Genomic DNA, 24,588 nt, shown 5'->3' with positions numbered 1-24,588 from the left:
TCAGAAGCCCAGAGGCTGCAGGAGTTGCTGCAAGAGGCTCAAGAAAGGTGATGTGTAGACAGCTATCATGGTGATACAGGTGAATGAACCTGCCGATCAGCCATAAGAAGGAAGAAGCCATGGGTGGGCGTGGTGGGTGGCCCTGGGAACAAGGGGAAGGGCCTGTTAGTGCCTCAGAAGGGGCCTATGGATGTGTAAACCTGGGGCAGGGCACCAGCCGGAACGCACTCCCTTTATCCAGCTGCCTGCAGGCTTCCTTAAGTCAGGGCCTGGCCTCCAAGGACGAAAGTCCTCTCAAAACTCACAAGGAATTGAGCCAGTTCCGGTTCCAAGAATCAACGGCTGTGAGAAAAGGGAGACCCGTGGTTTAATCTGTTAAACCTTTTGTCATTCATTTAACAAACACCCCCATCTTGCACTCAAATTATTTTTTCAGTAAATGAATGAAATCCTCCACCATGTATAACTCACGACACGAGGCACAGCACAAGTTTATAAACCCTGGTGCCAGCCTTCTAGTAGGGGAAAGAAAAGGAGAACACCAACAATTCTAAAGCTGTGAGGCACAACAGGAGGAGGTGATCAGTATCTTCTACCTGAGGCAACCAGCAAACCTGAACACCAGAGTACCCACCCAAGGGCTCCCTCGTCCTTGAAGTACAGCAGACAAGATGCTCAGCTCCAAGGCAGCTCTATTCTCTTACCAGGAAAAGACACCCACATTTAGGATATAAATAATTTACCAAGACCCTGGTTTGACAGGCTCACATACTGTGAATTAAACTATACTTAAGTTGATCTGGACCCACTAATAACATAAGAAGCCTGGAAATGCCTGGGAAGAGGCAGCCTGTTCCCACTGAATGCCAGCAAGGGGGCTACTCATTGCCTGATGAACTGGAATCTTAAGGCCCTCGGGCCTATTCAGACCCCAGCCCGGGAAACCCATCCCGGCTCCCTCATTGAAATTACACAGGAGTTTACTCCAAATCTATTAGAAACTGGAGAAGTATTTACTTCCACATGTACACAGAATATAAAAATATATGCATTTTATTTTAGGAAAAAATGCAGACTGATGGAGTAAGCTTATTATAAACTGGCCCATTAGGAGTCACAGAATCCACAGGAAACAAGTTCTGGAGACCAGATGCCTGCCTCTGCCTCTCCAAACAGGCCTGAGTCCAGGAGAGGATGTGATTCTGGAGGCCTGCTCCTCGGAGAGCAGGGAGGTTGGCCACAGAGGCCATTCACATGTAAATGTCCAGTGAACCGAAGCCCGGGAAGAAAATCAAACTTTGGACCAGGATACAAGAGTGGGGGTGAATAAGGACAAACACTCTCCAGCATTTCTTATTTTCTCTGTGTGAACTCCACCACTGGGAGGCAACCTCTCTTCCCTAGCTAGTTTCAACTCAGAGAGTTTGATTCCCCTCCAGCTCAACCCTAATCCACCCCATCTCCCACAGTCTCTAGTCCTGAAGCACCAGCTGGGGTGGCAGCTCTTTCTTCTATCCCTGGGCCAGATCTGCTAGAATCAGGCCTGCCTCCAAGGAGAAGGCTTGGGAAACCGAACAGAGGTGAGTCCAGGCAGTGGCTGTAGTGGTTTGCTACTGAATTCTTGCTTGCTGTCCTGATCTCTTTACCTAAGGAGACAGAAGGAGGAACTGCTTTAAATTGCCCTTCTTTCACAAGCCCATCTGTCACCAGCTGAATTCAAGTTCCTCAGGGTAGGAAGCAATGGGACTCCGTGCCCCTCGAGGCTCCCTCCTCCTGCCCATCTTGCCTCATGGGATTTGGGGCTGATGGGCAAAACAGCTCGGAAGCCCAGATGATAAGGAAGAAAGAGACAGCATCTCAGTGTCTTACCTGGTAGATCCTGGGACAGCAACTTTCCTAGGAGGCTGCAGATTGCTGCGACCAGCACCAGAAATGGGAAGATTTGGTCGTTGAGGAACAGGAACTTGATGGGAGTCAACAAAAGACATGAGTTAACAGAGAGTTCAAGCGACTTTCTCAAAAAGAAATAGTGCAGTCAAGGCAGACTGAGTCTGGGATAGTGTCTTTCTTCCCCAAGGTAAAAAACATAAGGTATTCGAAAACCAAGGCTTGGACGCTTTGCTCAGGCCCATATCCTCTCCTTAACTCAGTCTCCTCATCTCCAGACACAGCTATAATGAGGGTGGAAGAGTCGCTGTGACCAACTGGGAGAGTGCGTGCATGCTGGGCAAGGGCAAATATTATTCCTTCTGATTTCTTATTCTTGTCTGTTCTTCCTCACCTCTGTGCCCTGCCGCACTTGGTCTTGGAAGTCCTTTCCGAGCTGACAGGGAATCTGAAGGAGGGGCACCTTTGCTGGATGGGACACTCCGGCTGGCGAGTGGCATCCTGTTGCCAGGCCTGGGAACGGCCGAGGGAACAGGCAGTCGACTGGAAGGTTTAGCAGCTGCTCCCTGGGGCCGAGACGGGCGCTGAGAGCTGCCAGCAGAAGGCTGTGGGGCCAAGACTGGTCTGACAGGGGTAGGTGGGCCTGGTGAGAGAAGCAGAGGAATTTCAGGGTTCGCACCACATCCTCCCCACTCCCTACACCCACCCACCCACAGCTTCACTGCCCAGGTCTTCTCACTTGCTGTCGCTCTCCCACTGGGCCCAGCTTTTCCCCGGACCGGAGGAGCTGATCGGGCAAGAGGGGAAGACGCTGGGCTTTTGGAGGCAGGGAACAGATTGCATGTGGGCGACTCCTGAAACACACAGAGGGAGAAAAAGGACTAGAGTGGAAAAAGAATCTGTTCTGCTGGCTGACTCAGGGACAGAGGTGGAGAGTTTCCTAGATCCCAGCAAGAAGAGCAGAAGTTAGCTGCCAGCAACAGCAGCGTCACCACCAGCGCCATTTATTGAGAGCTTATTACAGACGTTACAGAGCTTATACACAGATGCTGTGGTACTTGCCTTGCTTATGGCACCTCGTTTAATTCCAACAATTCTACAAGGTAGAAATTGACTATCTTACCAACAAGAAAAATGCCTGTACTGGGTCATGCACAGTGTCGGAGGCACACATCTAAGCCAAGCCCTCTCAACTCACCCTCTTCACACTGGAGGGCTTCTTTCCAGATGTTGTTCGAAGAACCCTGACGGACCCCTTCCTATCGCTGCTCCGGAGTCGGGGTGTCAGGCTGCTTGGAGAGGGGGTGCTCCGAGCCAAAGAGCTCACGGTGGGCAGCAGGTCTCGGACAGGACTGTCCTTGAGCACAAAGGTCTCCCGCCGAGGGCTGGGCTTCACCCTTCGAGGCCCTGAGCCCTCGCCTGTGTTCTCCCGCTCCTGCAGGGCACACTGCTCCAGCTGAGCTGCCAGCCGGTTGGCTTCATGGAGGATTTCTTCCAGCTTCTCCGGACTGAGGGGGCCTAAGCTGAGCCTCAGACCCTGGGGAGTGGGGGCCGCTGCATTTGGGTCACTTCGATGGGAGAGGCCTCGTCGGAGGGGTTTCTCCGGAGTCACCAACACCGCTGCATCTTCTTCCTCTCGACTGAGACAGAAAACAAAGCAGGCATCATGCCCATGGGAGAAGACTGCAAGGGGGACTGGGCAAAACCCCCACAGCAGAGCCAAGAACACAAGTGCAAATCCTGAAGCCCATACTGGCCGTGAGATCTAAGTGATGAAACTCCTGGTTCTACGAGGCCTTCCATGCTTACTGACATTGGAAATTATGCCGGGTGAAGATGCCACAAATCCACTTACCCTTCTTCTTAACACCCTGAAATCTCATTCCAGCTTATCACTCCCCCCATCCCCAGCAATGTCACAGGGCCCTAGTCACCCAGCCACCCAGAAGCCCCAGTGCACCCAATCTTGCTAAATGACCAATCCAGACCTGAGGCCAATAATTCAGCAGTGAGGGGTTAGAAATAATCATTGTGAGAAAAAGGTAAACAGGATAAGGCATCTACTACCTGTCCGATGGTGACAGCCCCCTAAAGTCCAAGGTCTCATCCGCTATAAACTTTACATCTGTAGGGGAGGAAAGAAGGAATGCCAGCTTTGGGTCCCCAACATGGCTCTCAATCACAGGGTCCCATTCTTCCCTCCAGCGTTTCCTTACCTTCTTCTAAATCTTCCATGTTCCAGAAAGCAGGAAAGAGTCAGCTCAGACACCTGAGCTGGAGAGAAAACACCTTTCCTCACGTCTCCATCCTGCCCAAGGCCTCCCAGCTAGACTCCGGGTGCAAGCCAAGGGTTGGGAACAATCGTGAAGGTAAAGCAAGCGTTCCCGCAGTAGGACTTGCCCCTGTAAACTACCTCTGCTACCACCCGGGCATGTACGGGCAGATTGTCCCGCACTCCCATCTCCCTCCACACACTGGCCCCCGCCCCTCTGCGACCCAACCTCCTACCGCTGGAGCGGTCTATGCGCCCCATCTTCCTCCCCGCCACCATCCTCCGGGTTCTTCCTCTCCCCAAGCCACCTTTCTACTCCCCGAAGCACCGCATCCACACCACTTCTGCAGGCCACCCTCAGTTTTCAGTTTCCGAGCCGCCTCACCTCCGGTGGAAGGTGCTTTCCTTCCACAACCTAGTCCCGGGAATCAGCTCCGAGGGGGCGGGGCTCCTTTCGAATCTCTCAGGTCCCACCCACTCCCACGACACGCGCTCAATGATTGGTGGATGCCAGCATCCCCACGCCCTCCTGAGGCGGGGCGGCGGAGGGGCAGTCGGCCGGAAGTCTGCAGGTGGGGCAGAGAGGAAAGCCGTTCTGAGAAAGACTCCATCCGGAGGGCCAAGGCGGGGTGACCGCGAGCGCGCGCTCGTGCCCGGGAAATTTTGCTTGGATTCCCTCCAGCAGCCTGGACCTCGCGGCGGCGCGCGAGGGAACGGCCCAATGAGCGAGGGCCTCGAGCCCTGTCGCACTCTCTTCTCCGCCCCCTCCTTCTCCATCGGCTCAGAGCTGAGCTTTTAAGCGGTGAAATTAATACTCCGCTTGGGGAAATTCGTTTTCTTAGGCTCACTCCGTTCGGAAGCTCCGTGTGAGCCCGATCCCTCAGTTGACATTTTTCCAAATTTACGGAAGCAACTAAACATTTATATTTTAAGAATATTGAGGTTCTCTAAGAAGTGCATCTCCACGCGCTTTTTGGGCAAAAACATTCGGATCCTGAGCCATTCACGGTGTGAAGAAAACAACGGGTTTTTCAGACAGGGAGATTTGGGTTCAGATTCAACCGTGGCTCCCCTGTTGATAAGAATATTGAGTACATTTGACCTCTCTGAGCTTATATTTGACCCCTCGCTTATCTAAGAGGATTGTGATCGTCACAGTACATGGTTAGGAGAATAATTATGAATATCGAGTTTTATACCGTGTGCCTTGAGAGCTTTTGAGGGTAATATTTGTAACTGGCTTCCTCTAAATTAAAAGCTGTGTTGTGAAAAGTTTAAGCCTACTTGTTAGGGATTTTCTTTGTTGCTTCCAAGGGTTGCCTGTGAATAGACTGGGCCATCCGTTAATAGAGCTTCTCAGAAATAATATAAAATTTTGAAATTAAAAGTCCCCAAAAGATGGTTAAAGAGTTCTCGCATTAACAAAGAGCCTGAAAGTTCAGTCTCCAGAGTTTATGACCACTATTTTGGCTATTTATAGGCTTCTTGTTTACTTCTCAGTTTTTAGCTGTAAAGTTGAGGTGGTAAGGTTTGCAAAAGTGAGATGTTATTGTAATAAATACCACAGGAAGGAAGGAGCCTTGGAGTTTAGTAGTGTGATAAAGGCAAAGGATGGGGAAACCCAGAACTTGCAAGTCTGTGTGAGGAAGAGCTGAGACAAGAGGATTGCCTCTTTTGCCTTGGGTTCCTGGTGAAGGTGGAATTTTAGTTGCTTGCAGGGTTCAGACTCTTTGGAGGTAAGAAAACCAAAGCCAGTAGCTTCCTTCTCTCCAGGCAGGTTGTGGCAAAATGGAGATCAGAGGGAAATTAACTGCCTTCTTTCTTCCCCTAGGAGCAGCCTGAGTAAGGAAATTCAGGTAAGTGAAGGAGGCAGTTTTAGAAAGTTGGGAGTTAATTCCTCTTAAGGAAACTCATCTCCAATTTTCTATCACCAAATTATGATTTTGAAAGCTGTTGTAGAGAAATAAGCAATGGATCTACTTTCTTTTCCATCAGAATGACAATGAAAGCAGAAAATGTAGATTCCAGGCACAAGAATTCTTCACTCAGCATTAAAGACCTCTAATCTGGGAAATATGTGACCCTCTCAGGTCAACCCCAAAATGATATGTATGAATAGGTATTAAAGATTTTGGATAAATAATGAAGAGATCAATTAATGAAGAAATCATACTCCCTCCCAGGCACACAGTAAGCCTTAGTTCAGAAGGTACTTTGAGCATAGTGTTGAATGCATAAATGAAAAATTTAGGATTCCAGTACAGTTCTCCTTGGATGCAGGCAAGCCTCTTGGTCATTATGGACATGACTGGCTGGCTTTGGACTCTGGCCCCTGCTCCTTAATGGTCCTCCCAACATTCTCAGCAAGTGCATTAGACCCTACATATGATTAGTGTGACTGTTTTCTCAGTTGTCCCAAGGATGCTAGATAACTAGTGACATTCTGGATGCATAGGAAGAAGTTAATTTATCACATGCAAGGAATGCCTTGGGACATTGGAACTTAATTCTCATAGAACTGCAGTTGAGAAAGGCTGAAATAGATACTTGGTCTCAACTGAAAGTAAGTGTTTAGTCTAAACAGAAAAGCTCTTCATACTTGGCCTAAATAGATCCCTTCCTTTCTCAAAACTTTGCCTTATATTTACTGTCTTCTAGGAATGTTTTCTTTCTTAAACCCATGATTCCAACCCAGACCCACCCAAACAGTTAGGGTCCCTGGGTGAAAGAGATGAGAAGAAATATGGAAAGCTTGAAGTCAAACAGACCTGGTTCAAATCCTAGAGCTTCTACTTTCCAGCTGCATAACTTAGAGCATTTTATAAGCTTCAACTCACTCGTTTGTAAAATGAAGATTAAAAGAGATAAAGCCTTCAGAGCTTCATGCATAGAAGGCTGTTTCAATCATGTATTAATATATATATATTTAGTGGTTTGAAACAACAGCAGCTATTCATCTGCTCATGTTTTGCTGGACTGTTCAAGGACAGCTTGTCTTGACACAAGGAGTAGATTGGATTTGTCTAGAGCTGCAGGCTCCAAGGTGGCCCCACATGTCTAGGGCGCTGGTGCTGGCTGTCAGCTGGGATTCTTGGTTGTCCTTCATGGGCCTCCCATAATTCAGCAGTCTATGATGAGATTCTTTAATTGGGAACATGACAGTTCTTTAATTGTGCACATGATTGGCTAGGAAGCCAGTCAGTTACGTACACAATGACTTCCAAAAGCAAAAACAGAAACTAGTAGACTTCTCAACTGGCATAGCATCACCTCCACTATGTTCTTTTAGTCAAAACAGGTCACCTGGTCAGCCAGATTCAAGGGGAAAGAAACAGACTCCAATTCTGGATGGGAAGAGTACCATGCCCATACCAGGATGGGAGGAATTATCGCTATCTTCTGCAGATTCCACCACAGAATGCCTTCAGTATGTTATTTGTTATAGAAATGAAAACATGTAAGCAAGAGCACATCACCTTTATTCTTTCTCTAGGGCTTATTGAGGCTCTGCTTCACTTTCTTCACTGTGTCCCAGCCCTCAGGTTTTAGTGCTCTGTCTTTAATTAGCTATGCGTGTATTCATGTATCCTGTTGTCTGTTTCTCTATGATAGAATTGCATCCAGTTTTCCAACTTACACTGGAAAGCACAGAGAGGAAGAGGGCAGGTCATCTTTAACATCCCTTTGAGCACCCGATACTGTATAGCGTTGTCATGACTGTCTAGAGAAAAGGACAGTGTTAGGGATCTCTGTGGAAGAGAACATGGCTGTAGGAAGAGAAAGAGGAGGCTTGAGGGTCCAGAGATTCCATAAGTCTGGCTAAAGGATTGCAGTTTTCTCAGTGGTTTTCTATATAGAAAGCCTCAAACAGATGGACACTTTTGCACTGAGGAGCCACACGTTTATTTAGATTAGTCCAAACAGACACTGTGCTGGAGCTTCTTAAGAACACAGTCTCGCCACAGGCTTCCTGGAGGCACAGAAAAGAGAGGGTATGTTGTGGCCGTAACAGCCAACAGCCAGAGTGCATCGAGGCTGCTGAGGCAACCGGTTCACATTCTCTGCATCCTGTGCTCTGAATTCTCCATTTACCCTGCTTTGTTGCTGGCACTGACTGGGAGAGATGGGAAAGGGCCACTAACAGTAACAAGGATAACACCAACACAATGTCATTAACCTCAACCTTAACGCAGAGAGGGAACTGAGGGATGGCGAGAGAACTGACTGTGCAAGCCAACTGGCAGAGAGAGCTCTCCTGAGAAGTTTGCATTTTAATGCATCCCTCAGGGTTTTAATTTGCTATAGAGCAGTGAGAGGCTTAAATAAATGGCTTCTGGGATGGAATTCACTCTAGGGTTTCATCAGCCAGGAGCTGCATGTCAGAGAAGACGTTGGGAACCAGTTCTCTTTAATTTTCTCATGAGCTTCCTTTCCACCCCACTCATCAGCTTGTACACAACATTTCTACTGTGAATGATGTAGAGTCTTGAAGGAGCTGTCAAGTTCAACACGACAATCTAAGTTGCCCTTTGTCAATAATGTGCTGCTTGGGACCGCATAACCCACATGTTCAATTATTATTGACATATAAGGATAACAGTGGTTTTCTTCTCTTGGAAGGGAAGGAATCCCAAAGCTTCAAAGCAAAAAGAAGCAAACTAATCTGTTTTTCATCATGCTTAACATACTCTGGTAGAAACACTTATTGACAGGAACATCTTCTTCTCTCTCTTTCTGCCATGAGGAGGTGGAGGCCGTGACCTCCACCATCCTCCACTCCTGACTGTTTCCTTGATGCCTTTCCTTACAGCACCTGTTCACTCCTTCCCACAGATCCCCCCAGCACCCCCTTACAATTAGGTAGATGGTATCACTCTTCTTCAGAAGACCATTAAGTTTAATTCCTAACATCAGCTTGAGGAGTACAGATAGATGGAGGTTGAGACAAAAGCAGACCTCATCTATAGTAAATTTCCTCCACATGGATGATAGTATTTATTCACTTATAAGAAAAGTGGTTAAAAGAAAAGAATTGTGTACACAGTCGCAGCTGCTCTGCCATCTCTCTCAAATGCTAGCACTGCCTCTAGCTCAAAGAGCTCCAGCCGAGGAGAAGGGGGAATAATTAAGGAGGTCTCTATAGGGTGACTCAAGACTGCCTTCAAATCCATGGCTGGTCAAGCAACTGGCTACAAAAGCTGCGCCCTCTACTGGAGGGGTAAAGAAACCTCATCGTTAACAGGACTGGTACTATTGGCACTCCGTGAAATTAGACGTCATTAGCAGCAGGAGAATCCCAGGGACGGGGAGCCTGGTGGGCTGCCGTCTGTGGGGTCGCACAGAGTCCGAAGCGACTGAAGCGACTTAGCAGCAGCAGCAGCAGCAGAAGTCATTAGATGAGCAAGCTTCCCTTTCTGCGTCTGGTGCAGAAAATTGCCCAGGACCTCAAAACAGATCTGAGCCTCTAGAGTGCAGCTATCGGTGCTTGACAGGAGGCAAACTAGGCCTATTGGTTGGCCTTTTTGAAAATATCAACCTTTGTGTTATTCTTGCCAAACGTGTAACAATTATACCAAAGACATCCAGCTAGCACCACAAAGGTGGAGAACCTGCTTAAGAATGCACTGTGATGGATACATTTCATTCTTTAAAAAAGAAATTCTCTTCTTCCTGCTATTGGTAGTTCTGAACATTATTTTTTTTCTATTGAGTCAAAAGGTACCTAAGTATATGTTTGCAAGTGGAAAAATGGGGGAAAGAAATCAGGTACTGGTAGTTTCTCCGTTTTCATTTCTATGTGAATTTTTAAGATAAATGTGGGACCATAAAGCATTAATGCAAGTCAAAATTGTTTCGGTAAACAAGATTCAGCAGTTCAACTTTATAACGGTAATAAATAAACCTGTCATAGTGAACTATATGTAACTTTGTTCTGTATTTTCCAAGTCTCCTGTAAATGTGTTATCATACTTCCATAATTCAAAAAATAAAAGTGAAAGAGAATAAATAAATAAACCAGTTAAATTTTTCTGGACAATGCCAGCATTTGGATTTTTTAAAACAAGCAAATTTCTTATTGACTTCAGCTAAATGCTGTTTATAGCATTTTAATTATACAGTATATTCCATCCGTTCGGTATACTTTTCTGAGTTGTCCTATATGCAAGTACATGTTTTTAATGTTGTCTGCCTTCTGGCTATGTTTACTATTAAAATACATTAAACTATTTAAAAAAAAGTGGTTGCCAGTGAGTGTGTGGTTGAAACGTCAGGAATACATATCTGTCCCAGATTCAACAACAGTAACCATAAACATAAAATCCTCCATTCAGACCACCTGTCCCTCTTTCCTTACCTTCCTCAGGGTTTCCCATTTCCGCTTAGGGTGCCTCAATTAGGAGCTGCAAGAATTCAGACATTTCTCATTGTTAACATCTCAGAAATCTCTGGGAAACCTTTGAGAACATCAAGAAGGGATATGCTTTCAGGTCTGGGAGAAGTCTGTGGGGCTAATTAGGAATCTATGCAGAGGGAAGAACAGGACATGTAATGGCCCGTTCAGCCCTGATTCACGCTGCATGCACTTAGAAAGGGCCCACTGTGTGTCATAAACTGGGCTAAACACTGGGGGACAAAGGCCAGTAAGATGGTGTCTGCCCTCAAAGTGCTCATAGTTTATGGGGAAACAGATCAGTAAATAGATCATTATAAACAATATTCTAAATGCAATGATGGGGACTTCCTAGTGGTCCAGTGGTTAAGCCTCCACACTCCCAATGCATGCTGCTTGGTTTTGACCCCTAGTCAGGCAACTGGATCCCACATGCCACAACTAAATGTCCTGCATGCCGCAATGAAGATGGAAGATCCTGCTGGCACAGCCAAATAAATAAAAATAAATTTAAAAATAAATGTAATGATGGCGATCTGAGCAAGGTGACAGGAATGGATAAATAAGTGAATGCTTGAAAAGAGGTAGAGAGACTATGCAGTATTTCTGTTTAACAACTGGAGATGAAAGTCCTTTGGTTTGTCTAAATGCCCAACAAAGAGCTGCAGCTCTCTGGGATTGAGTCAGAAGATTGTACAGTTTAATGAAAACAGTCTGGGTGAGGTCCAGGAGACTTGGCCTCTTTCTACCACAGTGCCAACTCCTCAACTAACCAACACTGGAAATCCAGGGTAAACTGATCAGTCACCTCCCTGTGCTTCAGGTCTCTCCTTTGCAAAGCGGAAATAGCAATTCTTCCTAAATTACAGAATTACGATGGAGAAAAATGAAAGAGTGGATAATAAAGACGGCTCCTCAGATACATCCTGATGACGACAGTGATGAGAAGGCCTGAAGGGGAAGCCACCCAAGCCCTTCTCCTTCTAGGCTTGTGTCTCTGCTCTCAGATTTTCCAGATTTTCCACCTAAGGAGAGAGGAGGTGCTTGCACCCTAAGGTGACAGGTCTGCCCTTACCTTTCACATCTATCCGACAGTCCACGGACGCCTCCCCCAGGGGGTTAACCGCTTTGCAGGTGTAGATGCCTCCATCAAAGGGGCCAGGCTTACGGATTTCCAGGGAGCAGATTCCCAGGTGAGTAAGGGCTCTGTACTTGGGGTTGCCCTGGATATCCATCTTGTTCTTCAGCCAGATGATCTTCGGCTGGAAGATAAAGATGAGGGGGGAGAGTAAGAAGAAACCAGCACAACTCCATCGCCCCTGCCAGAGAGACAGCTTGGAACCTCGTGCCCAGTTGCTAGCAGGTCATTAAATGACCAGAGAAGGCAACCCACTCTAGTACTCTTGCCTGGAAAATCCCATGGACGGAGGAGCCTGGTAGGCTGCAGTCCACGGGGTCGCACAGAGTTGGACACGACTGAAGCGACTTAGCACCAGCAGCAGCAACATTAAGTGACATCTTCATGTATGAGGAACAAACATTAAAAAGGCAAGCTGGAAACATTATCCCCATCGGCCTGTCTTGAGCCCCAGTGCTCTGACTGTTCCTACCTAACGTGCTGTGAAGGTGACAGGAATAAATGTTTTGGTTACAATGTTCCTCAGCAGGCAGAAAGTAACACAGGCCAGCCATGCACAGACCTCCCTGCTCACCTTGGGGGAGGCACGGACACAGCAGAAGAGCTGGGTGTCGTAGCCGATGACTGTAGTGCAGTCTGCCAGGGGCTGGGTGAACTTCGGGGCTTCAGAGAAATCTCGCTGGGCAAAGCCCTCGGTCCTGTAAACAGTAGCTGAGGGGACCAACAAATGCCTGAGGGCCCCAGCCCTCTCCAACTCTTTCTCCTTAACTCCTCGCAGCTTTGAGTCCTGGTGGTGCCTTACCTGCTTTCTGGATGTGGGCCAGGTCGGCAGTGACGGGGGCGTTCTCGCTGAGCCCGCACTGGTTCTCAGCAAAGACTTGAAATGCGTAGGAGTTGCCTACGACGAGGTTGGGGATGGTGCAGCTGGCGCGGCGGCAGCGCTCCAGCACAGTGAAGCACAGCTGCAGGTGCCCCGAAACACGCCGGGAGTGAGACCCCTGTTCAGGGAATTCACTGATCCCCAGCCAACCGCCTGGAGTCACCAGAGCCCCATTCCAGGAGGGTCGTGTTCCTCCCTCCCTCTCTCCCAGCCAGGCCTCACCCCAGATTTGGTGTCAGCCTTCTGCACCGTGTATCCCAGGAGGGCCGCATTGCCCATGTCTTGGGGAGGAGTCCACTCCAGGGTAGCGCTGGAGCCCCAGACATCCACCAACTTGATGCTCTGAGGAGGGCCCGGCCTCTCTGAAAGGGCCAAGCATGACTGTGGGCTGACACACCGCTCATGCCATGACATCACTCGAGGAGCGGCTTCTGCTATGCCAGCCGTCCCTCCACCTTCCACTGCGCCCCACAGTCCCACTTCCCCAGCTCTCTGTGCAGATCCCATTCAGGCTGGAGCGGGAGCCCCGAGGACCACCCAGTCTCCCATTGCCCCCACAGTACCAATCACCAGGATGTCAATGGTGGCGGTGGCCTCCAGCCCGCCCAGCTGCACACTGAGCTGGTAGCGACCCGAGTCAGCACGCTGGGCCTCTCTGATGAAGAGGATAGAGTCCCGGTCCCCATTCTGCACACTCACACGACTGGTGTCCAAGGCACAGCCATCACGCGTCCAGATGGCTTGAGGTTTGGGTTTGCCCTGAGAAATAGGGAGATGACTGTGAGTGGCCCCAAAAGGCCCCTCGCCCCTCCCAGCTGCAGTAAGGGTCAGATCCACCAGGTCCACATGGTGACTTGACTCACAGCTGCAAATTCTTTGAGTGAGAGTGTGATGAACTGTCCCAGGGGACTTGCATCTCTAGGCAACAGTCTCAGGATCATGAGAAAGGGCTTTGCATCTCCCACCCTCTGGGAGTCTAGGTCATGGACACTCAGGGGAGCTGGGACTAACAATAGCTGCCCAGACTCTTGTGCTCAGTCGCTCAGTCATGTCTGACTCTTTGTGATCCCATAGCCTGCAGCCTGCCAGACTCCTCTGTCCACGAGATTTTCCAGGCAAGGATACCGGAGTGGGTTGCCATTTTCCCTTTCAGGGAATCTTTCTGATGCAGACTTCGAACCCACGTCTCCTGCATCTCCTGCATTGGCAGGTGGGTTCTTTACCACTGAGCCACCTGGGATGCCCGCCAGACTCCTGAGAGCCCCACAAGCTGAGAGCTCTCAGATCTCTGCTGACTGAAGGGTGTGGATTAGCCTTGCAGCATCCCCTAGGAGGGCCTGGCCTGACCTGACCTGATCCCAACCCCCCTCAGGATTGCCAATGAAAGGGCCACCTCAAACTTTGGGGAACATGCACCCTCCATTCAAGGCCAGGATGGCTGCCCCACCACTAGCAGAACTCTTGGTTTTTGTTTCCAAATCAAAACCCTGGCCTGGCTCTGGTCATGGACTCAACGTGGGCCTGGTATGCACCTGGAATGGGATTAGAAGGTTCACGGTATCTCCAGCCTTCCTGATGTAGGTCTGCCTCAGGGCCCGAGGTAGCCAGATCTTGGGGTGCTCTGAATGATGGAAAGAGAGAGAAGAGCGGGGAGGTGAGCTTCCTGTAGTGGGAAGAGGAGAGTTTAGAGGATGTGGATGCTGCATCGAGTTGTGTTCCATAGGCGGGTGACCCAGGCAACACTCAGCTAACTCAGCCCTCCCTCGGGGAATGAGAAGACGGCACCGTTGTCTCAGTGAGATTTAGGGATAAGCAACCAGCTGAAGGATCCGAGAGAGAGAGTGTTAAAGAATAGGCAGAAAGAGCACTGAAGGGTGAGCCTGACTCCTACCTCTTTTAATCTGTAACTTTCCACCACTGACTTTTCGTCAACTGAGATATTTTGTTTGTGCAGGGACCAGTCTAGCCTGAGTGGTTTGTCTTTCCACTCCTTTTCTACATTTGTCCTCAACAACTCTCCCTTTATCAAGGCCACTTTCAGTGTCAATCCTGGCCCCCAAGTATCAGCCCCACTTCCCAGTTTGGGGCCAGACCCAGAGGAGGAAACTTTATTTTCCGCGGGTAGTCAACACTCTGAACTCACCAGGACAGCGCTGACATCACTGAGGGGGGACCTGGCTCCTGGGTCCCTTCCTCTGCGAGGCCACCCTGTTCAGGGACCTGTGTAGTGTCTTCCAGTCTGTGGAAGATCACTTTGTACAATCAGAATCTGGGAAAGATTAGGTCCACTGCTCACCCCACCCCCTTGATCTTCCAGGCTGTTCCAGTGAGAGAGAGATTAAATTATGTTTATTGGCTTCCAGGAGGAAGACAGGAGATGCTCAGGAGTAAGGTTGGAGGATGGGTTCCCTTGGGGTCCTGACTGAAATCTACTCTGTTTTCCAGGCTTCTGGAGCTCCCCTTTCTCCTCCTTTCTCCAGCAGATAGCAGCTTGATAGCAGATTCCAGCCTTTATGATAACATACATGTCCCTGTAAATACATTCCTTAACATTCACCCCAATACATAGAACTGTTTAAAATGTACATTACACAATGCAGAATTGGAATGGTGGAGTTGAAAATAAAACAAAGGTTCTACAAAGCTCTTCCTACCCCTCAGTTTGCAGGCCTTGCTTAGAGACCAGGAACTTCACTCCCACACTCCACCCCCATCACCATCACGAGGTTCCTTGGGCTTTGTAGATGAATATAGACAGAAATGTTCGGTGCACGCTGTCCATTTTATTTGCCTAGTTTCCTTTTTCACCGAGCGGCTTACATTTCAACCTGGCTTGTGCTGTCTTAGGCTGCGCCTCACCCCTCTGCACCCACGCACAGGGACTGAGTGGTACGGCGAGGTTGGGGGCAGGGCCGTGTTCTGAGTGCTGTCCCGCCCACGTGGCTCAGGGCCTGGAGCCTCAGCAAGGACTGGGCAGCTCAGAGCCCGGGCAGCTGAATGACCCCGCTCCGCTCGGCTGCCCTCTGTTCGACTTTGGCGGTTTGGGTGGAGGAGGGGCATGAAGAACAGAAGAAGTGTTGTGTGATGTGTTCCTCTCCTGTGGCCATCTTGGCAAGCGACCAAGGAGTTGAGAACAGGCGGATATGACTTTAGGGTTTTCTGAAAAAAGAGGGTGGCAATTGAAAAGGAGGCTCAAAACCTCATCTTGTTGGCCTTGCTTCCCCACTGCTGGGTGGGGAGCGAACCCCTCACCCTTGCTGGGCAGAGGGCTAGGGAGAAGCCAGCTCTGATGTCCCTTGTACTGCTTATAGAATCTCTGAGTTAGGAGGGACCTTGGGACTTTCCTGGTTGAGTGGTTAAGACTTCACCTTCCAAAGCAGAGGGTGTGGGTTCAATCCCTGCTCAGGGAGCTAAGATCTCACATGCCTTGGGGCCCAAAACCCAAAACATAAAAAAGAAAACAAAAACCTAACCCAGTAGCAATACTGCAACCAGTTCAATAAAGACTTTTAAAATGGTCCACATGAGAAAAAAAAAAATGAAATGGGGTTCCCTCACAAGAGGATGGATCAAGAGGGGACAAACTTAAGTGACAAGAATGTTCCAGGTCTGAGGACGAGCAGGCGAAGATTGTGCTCTCAGCAGTCTCCCGGCTCCAGTGGGAGGGAGGGCAGAGGATGGACTTTAGTCTAAAGCTGCTGACAAAGTGCAGGAGGTGGCAGAGGAGTGTATGACAGCTCCAGGTGTCTGCGCCGCAGCAAGCCCTTCCCCAGCGCACCCCAGGATTTGGTTTGCCCAGCAAAAGAGAGCAATCTGACCCTTGCTAAGAATGGTAATAGCAGGGCTCATCTGGGGCCTTTTCACACATCCACAGTCAGGCGAGGTGTTAATTGTACTGACCTTGGAGAAACCTGGCTTTTCCTGCTACCCAAGGTCTTTCTCCTCCTCAGATGCCAGGAGGGATGTGCACCAAAGACTACCGCCCTGAAGCACGACCTTGGTTTCCTGAGACCAGTTCTGAGACAGTGGCAGTGTGGTTTTCTCCCTTCACGAGTCTTAGGAAAAAGGCATTTTGAAAAGTGCTGTGAGAGCCCTTGGCTTCTGAGCTGTGTTGCTCCTAGCACTGAATTTTTCTCAGACAGAATACTGTCTTACAAATTAGTGGAGAAAGGGGACTTCCCTGGTAGTCCAGTAGTTAAGAATCCACCTTGCAATGGGGGGGACGTGGGTTTGATCCCTGGTTGGGGAAGATCACACATGCCACAGAGCAACTGAGCCCAACAGCCGCAACTAGAGGGTCTGCGTGCTGCAACAGAAGATCCCTTGTGCCACAGCTAAGACCTGATACAGCCAAATTAATTAATTAACTGGAAAAAAACACAAATTAGTGGAGAAGGAAGCTACTTAAAGTCCAAAGATCTTGACTCCTCTTGAATAGAAAATCCCTTCTGACTTCCCTGGTGATCCAGTGGCTAGGACTCTGTGCTTCTAATGCAGTGGGCATAAGTTTGATCCTTGGTCAGGGAACTAGGGTCCCACATGCCATGCAGTTCAGCCAAAAAAACAAAAAAGAAAGAAAAGAAAAATAAAAAAGAGAATCCCTCCTAATTCTACCGAAACCTGCTGAAGTTTCCTTCTCTGTTCATGGGAATTAACTGTCAACATCCTCAATTTGGTTTCACATGGCTAACGACTTTCCTTCAGTGATTCCCTAAGGACTGTGCAGTTCAGAATGATGGGCTTAATTATGGTCTGGAGAGTGAGGGAACAAGATGGACACACTGAAAGAGTGAAGTGTACATGAGCGTGAGTGTGTGTGAGTGCAAGACTGTGAGGGCATGTGTGTGCACAGGCCTGGGTGAGTAAGTGGTTACTGAAGGAGCAAATCCCCAAGGCAAGCTATGGCTTCCAGTCACCCCAAAGATCTCCATGGACCCAAAAAGTACCAGCATTTCTTAGAGAAATATTAGTTGATCCACAGGATATAACATGCATCTTACACTTCTCTGAGGAGAAGACTCTTCACCCTCTTCTCATGCTGATGACGGTAACACTGACTCAGTGTCACTCTCTCCAACACAGCTGAAGTCAAGATTTTTGGACATCTCAACACCCAGCCTTCCAGGTCCTGCAGGGCCGCCTCACAGCCTTGCCTACCACTCCTCCAAAGATTTCATCCTCCCCTGCTTCAGCCCTTGCTTCCTTCAGTCATTGTCTAGGCCAATAGAATAGAGTCTGCTGCTGCTAAGTCGCTTCAGTCATGTCCGACTCTGTGCGACCCCATAGACAGAAGCCCACCAGGCTCCCCCGTCCCCGGGATTCTCCAGGCAAGGACACTGGAGTGGGTTGCCATTTCCTTCCCCAGTGCAGGAAAGTGAAAAGTCAAAGTGAAGTCGCTCAGTTGTGCCTGACTCACAGTGACCCCATGGACCGCAGCCCACCAGGCTCCTCCATCCATGGGATTTTCCAGGCAAGAGTACTGGAGTGGGTTGCCATTGCCTTCTCCAGAATAGAGTCTAGCCACTCTAGAATCTGAATTTCAAGCAGCCCACTCTCAGCACCACCTATCTATCCCTCCAACTCTCTCCCTCTAGTGCTTCACCAGCAGCGACCCTTCAGCCCACCGAGACCTCTGATCCATTATCCTCCCACCCCTGCACTCTCCATCACCCCTCTCAATGTTATCATTTTCTTTCTCATCCAGCTTAGACTCCACGGTTGTCATCAGATTCACTCCTTGCATACCCACTCAAATCCCTAATCCTTTCCACATCCTAATAACAGCCAGCCCCAGTTAACTACCATGCCCTTGGTGCCTGCATCCATATAGCCCAGCGTGGCTGGGGAAAATATTACAAAACTGTGCTGACTTTAAATTGATGGCCAGGACTTTCCTGGTGGCCCAGTGGTTAAGAATCTGCCCACCAAAGCAGGGGACAATGCCTTGATCCCTGATCTAGGAAGATTCCACAAACTTCAGGGCAACTAAGGCTGCAAGCCGCAACTACTGAGCCCACCCACCCGCCACAACTACTGAAGCCTAGAGCCATGCTCCGCAACAAGAGAAGCCACCTCAATGAGAAGCCCTCACAACACAACTACAGAAAACCCGTGTGTAGCAACAAAGACCCATTGCAGCCATAAAAAAAAAAAAAAAAAAAAAAAAAAAGCATTGTAAATGGATGGCCACTACCTCTAAATAGACACTGGCATTTCTGCCAGACTTCCCTAATTCCTTCAGTCTCCTGTTCTCCCAGGTGACTGTTGCACATCCTCCTCTTCTAAAACTTCCATACCTTCTCCCAAATCTTCACTGTAATTGATGATCTTGCTAGTGTCTAAGGCTTGCCTGTAGCCTATCTGGGAGACAGTGAAGGACAGGGAAGCCTGGTATGCTGCAGTGCACGCGGTTGCAAAGGACTGGACATGACCTAGCGACTGAACAACAACACAGCCTATTCTTAGCAGCCAGAAAAGTTTTAAAACCTACACTGGCTGCCTCTCTGTCTCATAGTTGGAACTGGTATTCACAATGGTCCTGCTACCTTGTGGACTCCAAACCTGACGTTCTCTCCCTCACTCTGCTTCTGTCACTGCAGCCCCGGTCCATAAGGCGCAGTCCTGCCTCAGGGCATTTGCACTTACTGTTCTCTCGCCTTGGAAAACCTCCTCCTCAATTAGCTGCATGCATTGCTCTCTCGTCTCAAGTTGCTGCTCAAATCACCTTATTAACAAGGCTTTCACTAAATATCCTGTTTAAAAACCACAAGTGGACTTTCCTGGTGGCGCAGTATATAAGAATCTGCCTGACAATGCAGGGGACACGAGCTCAATCCCAGGTCCAGAAACATCCCACATGCCCCAAAGCAACTAAGCCTGTGTGCCACAACGACTGAGCCAGTACTCTAGAGCCCTCAAGCCGCAACTACTGAGGCCCGTGTGCCCCAGAGCCCATGCTCTGCACCAAGAGAAGCCAATGTAATGAGAAGCCTGAGCTCTGCAATGAAGAGTAGCCCCGGCTCACTGTAACTAGAGAAAACCCGAGGACAGCAATTAAGACCCACCACAGCCAAAAAATAAAATAAATAAAGAAATAGATCTTAAAAAAATAATGGAAAAAAAAAAGACAAACTTATTAAAAAAAAACCCCCAAAACCAGCAAGCACTCTTCCCATACCAGCGTTTTCTACCTTCTTTGTCTTATTTTTCAGCACAGTACTTTATCATTATTTATACATTTTATTTGCTTATTTATTATCTGTCTCCTTACATAGAATGTAATCTCTACAAGGAAATTATTTTTGCCTATTTTGTGCATTTTTCTAACAGTGCCTGGCACATAATAGATACAAAATAAATATTTGTAGAAGGAAGAAAGAGGATAGGAAGGGAGAGTGGCAGGGAGGATGGTTGCTTCAAGGCTAGGCATGCAGCTTCCTGAGCGTGAGGACACAGAGCGGTCCAGACTGAAAGAGTGCCCAGGGTCAGCAGGGAGCGATCAAGCTGAGGTCTACAGACGGGCCCTCCCTCTGGGGCTCAGGGTCCCATCTTCTCCGTGTCAGGATGCAGCCTGTCCCATGGCCTCTTATTATTATTATTTTAAATTTTTATGTATTTATTTATTTGTGGCTGTGCTGGGTCTTTGTTGTTGCAGAGACTTTTCTCTAGTTGCGGAGAGCGGGGACTACTCTGTAGTTGACAGTGCTTGGCCTTCTCATTGCGGTGGCTTCTCTTGTTGCTGAGCACGGGCTCTAGGGCACGCGGGCTTCAGTAGTTATGGCTCATGAGCTCAGTAGTTGTAGCCCCCGGGGTTTTGGAGCACAGGCTCAATAGCTGTGGGGCATGGGCTTAGTTGCTCCACGGCATGGGGGATCTGCCCGGACCAGGGATCAGACCATGTCTCCTGCATTGGCAGGCAGGCAAATTCTTTACCACTGAGCCACCAGGGAAGCAGGCCTCTCACTATCATGAACACTCTCCTCTGGCCCCTACCCAGTGTGGCCTTCAGGACACAGTGCCTCCGCGTGTGCTGAGAGTGACAAAGGATGCTTTCCCAGTGCCAGCCTCCTACTTCCACTTACTTACTTAGCCATGGAGAGCACTTTCTTGACTAAAAGCTTAGTGTTGGCCAGTTGCAGTTTATTTTGATGTTGCAAATATTTTGACGCCTGTTCTATTTCACATGTGCTCACATGCTCACTTTTGTGCCTCTCTAGGTCCCATAGAAGCCCCCATGAGAAAGAGGAGGCATTAAGAGGAAGGAGAAGTCCTTGGCGCTCATAGGGAACTTGGGGGCCATCCAGGCCAGCACCATGGCACCCCTTAAAGACCTCTGGATAGACTTCAGTAATTCTGTGAACTCCCTGAGCTTTGTTGAGTATTTTTCTTGAAGCAAGAGCCCACAGCTTTCATTAGGTTTTCCTAGGGATCCATATCCAGCAAAGGGTTCAGAATTCTAGTTTAATTCTACCTCTCAATTTACAGATGAGAGGTGGAAGCCCAAAAGGGTGGATTGACTTGCCTAGGGTCACAGGACAGAGCTAGCATTTGAACTCTTTTTCCAAACGGGTAACAGATTCAAACACTTTGCACAGTGTCACCTGGAGGCTTTACTGTCAGGGGCCTCTGGGATCCCCGTGGGTGAGACCACACACAAGAATGTGGTCCTTCAGGCCTCACTTATGGGCTGGGGCTGTCAGGAGCTGACAGCCCACAGCATCCACCCTGTGGCCAGAGGGCTAAGTATGAGGGGATGAGCACCCTCTCCCAGGCCTTTGTAGAGACCAGTGGTCAAGGAGTCAGAAGTCCTGGCTCTCGCCTTCCCCAACCCTGGCTTATTCCTTGGGTCTTTTGGGGGACGAAACTGGCTTTCTGCCTCAAGACCATTCCAACCTAACATGTTCCCAACAACTTCTGCTCTCTTCATCTGTTTTTTAATGGGGTTAAACTCAGTTGGCTCTGGGCCATTGACATTCAAACAGCTTCTGAAGACCCATTGTCTTCCATAGGATGATAGAGGCTGTGGACTTTCCCACCACAACCCTGTTTGCAGGTAGAACTCAGCCTTTACTCCTGACTTGGAAATAATACATTATCTATTCACATCTTCATTTGGCCTCTTCAAAAGCACTTTGGATTATCTCAACAATCCTTTCAACTACCTTACCAGGTAGATACTAATAATCACCATTTTATAGAGAGTAACTGAAGCCCAGAAGTCCATTGACTTCACCAAGGTCATGGAGCTGCTGGAGGCGGCCCTGGGAATTGAGTCTAGACCCTGTCTTTTCTTCTTCTCCCTATCCTGGCATTCCACGCTGTCTCATTTGTGGTCTTTGCATCTTCTGCACTTAGGGCTTCAAGGGGCCACAAGTGGGGACTTTGTACAGGGAACATTTTTCAGTGTTTCTTTGCAGGAGAGGGCAAAAACCAGTCTCCCTTGGTTGGCTGAGCCAGGAACAATGGGAGCCACTCCAGTGAAGTCTCTTAGCTACAGAGGCCAGTTGTGGGGTGGGCAGCAGGGTTGCAGGGAATTTCAGGGCTGGTCGAGGCACCCACCACCTCTTAGATCAAAAAACACCTATTTGATGAGAGGCTCACAGAGACCACATAAAAGGAGCCTTAGAATGCTTCTCCTTGAAGGTCTCTGGTTCTGTGGCGCTCGGGTTAGGAGAGGCTAGAGTTTCCCGTGGGGGTATTGGGATAGGTCTCAGACTCCTGGCCCTGTTGAGGGCCAGAGTGTCACATCTGTTCATCACTCAGCCTCCCCATGGCTCCAAGCTTTTCGTTTCCCTCTTCTCCTGGTCCAGATGGATACAATCTCACCCTTCTTTCCCTCCCTGACTGATGTTAGTAATGTATCAGGTCTTCCTAGTCCCTGTGACCGACACATTTTAAAGGTAAAAATATAAGCCTATCAGTATTAGTTACTGTAGCGTATCACAAACACTATTCACTGGCTTCTCAGTAAAAAGCAAAAACCCAGCAGAGGCAGTTGAGCAGCAAGAGTCCATCAAAGAGGGGGTGGGGGTTCCGGTGGATGCTCCTCCATCCTAAGTCCCCATCCCATGAAAGCATTTAGTTCTGCAAAACCCACGGACAACACCCATTGCCCCGCCTACCCCCTCCCCACCAGTCACCTTCTATGGGGGGCAGGAGCTGGGGAAGGGGGCTGCCAGTCCCCCGCTGGGGTGAAGCCTGAGGTCCGTCAGCATCTGCTGGGCTGGCTTCTTTCACCTTCAGTGTGGGTCTCAAGGCTGCCTCCGGAGCTGTGGCTGCCTCCATGCTGGGCCACCCAGAGGCTGGGCTCCAGGGGAAGATTTTCACTGTTGATGGTGAGGGAGGGGCTGAGCACCTGCTCTCCAGCCTGGCCTCCACAGGGTCATGTAACTGGGCTGTCCTGTTCCCACCCACTGACTCCCATGAGGGATGAAGCGGGGGCTAGAGGAAGAGGGGGAGCAGATCGCAGCCCGGAATAGCTGCAGGAGGAGGGCCCAGTGGTCCTGTTATCTTGGGAGAGAGATGACACCTCTCACACAGCACCGGGGAGGGAGAGGAGCGCTTGAGCTTCAAACAGCCCCTCCCTGCTCAGACCATTCACATGGGAACTCTGGCTTCTGGGGGGAGGACTGGGCGACATCTCGGCTCCTGATCTCCAGTTCATCCAAGGGTGTCTGGGTCCACAGGAAGGGGCCCCATCCTCTCCTTTCCACCCCACCCACCTGCCCTATGGAAGTGGAAGGCAAAGTCTGCACCCTGGAGCCAGACCTCCAACTCCTGGAGCTAGACCCCCAACTCACTTTGGCTCCATCACCAATTGGCTGTGCCTTGTAACAACAGTCTCTCTTAGATCTGTTTCCTCATCTGTGAAATGGAGATAACAGTCTTAGGGCTGTTGTGAGCATTCAAAGAGGTAATCTGTGTAAAGTGCTTAGCGGTGTGTAGCCAACTAAGTGCTCCATAAATGTAAGCTATTTTTAGGTTGGGCCAGCACTTAACCCTTTCAAAGCTCCCTTGCCTATGAGATAAAAGTACAAGTAAACGAGAGGCAGCAGTTGTGAGAGGGGCGTCAGGGGCCTGGGGTCAGAGGACTTGAGTGTGACCCTGGCTCTGCTACTTATTCCTCTGCTAGGCGGCCCCAGGAAAATCATGGACTCTGAACCTTAGGTCCCTGGTCTATGAAACAAGGCATGATGATGCCAAGATCGTGTTGAGGATAAAATGGTAAAAGTGTATGAAAGTGGCCAGCGCACAGTAGGTGTTAGTTACATACTAAAGGTCCTGTGTGATTTCTAGGCTCACTAGACCATCACTTACACCTTCCATGCAGTACAGCCGATAGATCAGATTTCCTATTGTACTCTCCCTTTCTCATTTCCAGAAGCTGGCATCTCCTCTGTGAACATATATATTTTATGTGAATATATATATATATATTTTTTTTTTTTTAAGTAGACTTTAAAAGAGCAGTTTTAGGTTCATAGCAAAGCTGAGTAGAAAGTAGCAAGTTTCCACATCCCCCCTTTCCCCTCTTTGAAGGAAACCAATCAGCATGGTTGAAAGAATGAGCTCCTTAACTCATTTTTCTCCTTTGGCCCTCAAACTGGGGGCAGCCAATAGGATCCTGGGAGTCTGTGTTACTACCTAGGGTCGTGGGACAGAAGCCCAGAACTCATCTTTGCAACTTGTATTGGGACTGAGGGCCAGGACAACTTGTAGACCCACTTGGGATCCAGGAAACTGTTTTATCAGGAGCTAGGATGGCTGAAGGGAGAAGGCAATGGCAACCCACTCCAGTACTCTTGCCTGGAAAATCCCATGGATGGAGGAGCCTGGTAAGCTGCAGTCCATGGGGTCTCTAGGAGTCAGACACGACTGAGCGACTTCACTTTCACTTTTCACTTTCATGCATTGGAGAAGGAAATGGCAACCCACTCCAGTGCTCTTGCCTGGAGAATCCCAGGGACGGGGGAGCCTGGTGGGCTGCTGTCTATGGGGTCGCACAGAGTCGGACACAACTG

General features: G+C 49.1%; 2 protein-coding genes across 6 annotated transcripts; both read right to left on the bottom strand.

Moving 5' to 3' along the window:
- Window positions 1–1,503: 1,503 nt before the first annotated feature.
- PSRC1 (proline and serine rich coiled-coil 1) lies at window positions 1,504–4,626 on the bottom strand. 2 transcript variants are annotated; one of them, XM_006052164.3, is made up of 8 exons: window positions 4,545–4,626; window positions 4,104–4,161; window positions 3,955–4,012; window positions 3,086–3,527; window positions 2,627–2,741; window positions 2,282–2,530; window positions 1,870–1,963; window positions 1,504–1,646 (listed from the first exon to the last, which is right to left on the bottom strand). In XM_006052164.3, exons 2-8 carry the CDS (start codon window positions 4,120–4,122, stop codon window positions 1,643–1,645), a joined length of 981 nt encoding a protein of 326 aa, XP_006052226.1. In that variant the 5' UTR covers window positions 4,123–4,161; window positions 4,545–4,626; the 3' UTR covers window positions 1,504–1,642. The 2 variants fall into 2 exon arrangements, with proteins under 2 accessions (XP_006052226.1, XP_025143949.1); XM_025288164.2 differs by lacking the exon at window positions 1,504–1,646 and having other exon boundaries at window positions 1,866–1,963.
- Window positions 4,627–4,782: 156 nt separating this feature from the next.
- Window positions 4,783–23,950, bottom strand: MYBPHL (myosin binding protein H like). Of its 4 annotated transcripts, XM_006052172.4 has the most exons (9): window positions 22,708–23,950; window positions 14,101–14,189; window positions 13,132–13,327; window positions 12,791–12,930; window positions 12,491–12,650; window positions 12,263–12,399; window positions 11,626–11,812; window positions 10,515–10,560; window positions 4,783–8,129 (listed from the first exon to the last, which is right to left on the bottom strand). In XM_006052172.4, the coding sequence occupies exons 1-8, from the start codon at window positions 22,850–22,852 to the stop codon at window positions 10,550–10,552; spliced, it is 1,065 nt and encodes a 354-aa protein (XP_006052234.3). In that variant the 5' UTR covers window positions 22,853–23,950; the 3' UTR covers window positions 4,783–8,129; window positions 10,515–10,549. The 4 variants fall into 4 exon arrangements, 3 of the variants coding, with proteins under 3 accessions (XP_006052234.3, XP_044800537.2, XP_025143942.3); XM_044944602.2 differs by lacking the exons at window positions 4,783–8,129; window positions 10,515–10,560 and adding an exon at window positions 11,056–11,575 and having other exon boundaries at window positions 11,719–11,812; XR_003110081.3 differs by lacking the exons at window positions 4,783–8,129; window positions 10,515–10,560 and adding an exon at window positions 11,474–11,575 and having other exon boundaries at window positions 11,719–11,812; window positions 12,263–12,386.
- Between the last annotated feature and the right edge of the window lie 638 nt (window positions 23,951–24,588).

Source organism: Bubalus bubalis, chromosome 6 (assembly GCF_019923935.1).
Source record: "Bubalus bubalis isolate 160015118507 breed Murrah chromosome 6, NDDB_SH_1, whole genome shotgun sequence".
NCBI lineage: Eukaryota > Metazoa > Chordata > Mammalia > Artiodactyla > Bovidae > Bubalus > Bubalus bubalis.
The sequence above is the reverse complement of the archived record's forward strand: the minus strand, read 5'-3'. Positions and strand labels throughout refer to the sequence as shown.

What these genes read in the sequence shown, in the direction of transcription:
- PSRC1 (XM_006052164.3), bottom strand. An exon ending in GGGCTGTCACCATCGGACAG is followed by an intron (nt 3,528 to 3,954) that starts GTAGTAGATGCC and finishes TTTCTGTCTCAG; the next exon opens with TCGAGAGGAAGAAGATGCAG. An exon ending in AGCCCTCCAGTGTGAAGAGG is followed by an intron (nt 2,742 to 3,085) that starts GTGAGTTGAGAG and finishes TGTGTGTTTCAG; the next exon opens with GAGTCGCCCACATGCAATCT.
- MYBPHL (XM_044944602.2), bottom strand. Translation starts at nt 22,852, where the DNA reads ATGGAGGCAGCCACAGCTCCGGAGGCAGCCTTGAGACCCACACTGAAG. An exon ending in GCTCCTGCCCCCCATAGAAG is followed by an intron (nt 14,190 to 22,707) that starts GTGACTGGTGGG and finishes TCCATCATTCAG; the next exon opens with AGCACCCCAAGATCTGGCTA. An exon ending in CATTGACATCCTGGTGATTG is followed by an intron (nt 12,931 to 13,131) that starts GTACTGTGGGGG and finishes TGGCCCTTTCAG; the next exon opens with AGAGGCCGGGCCCTCCTCAG.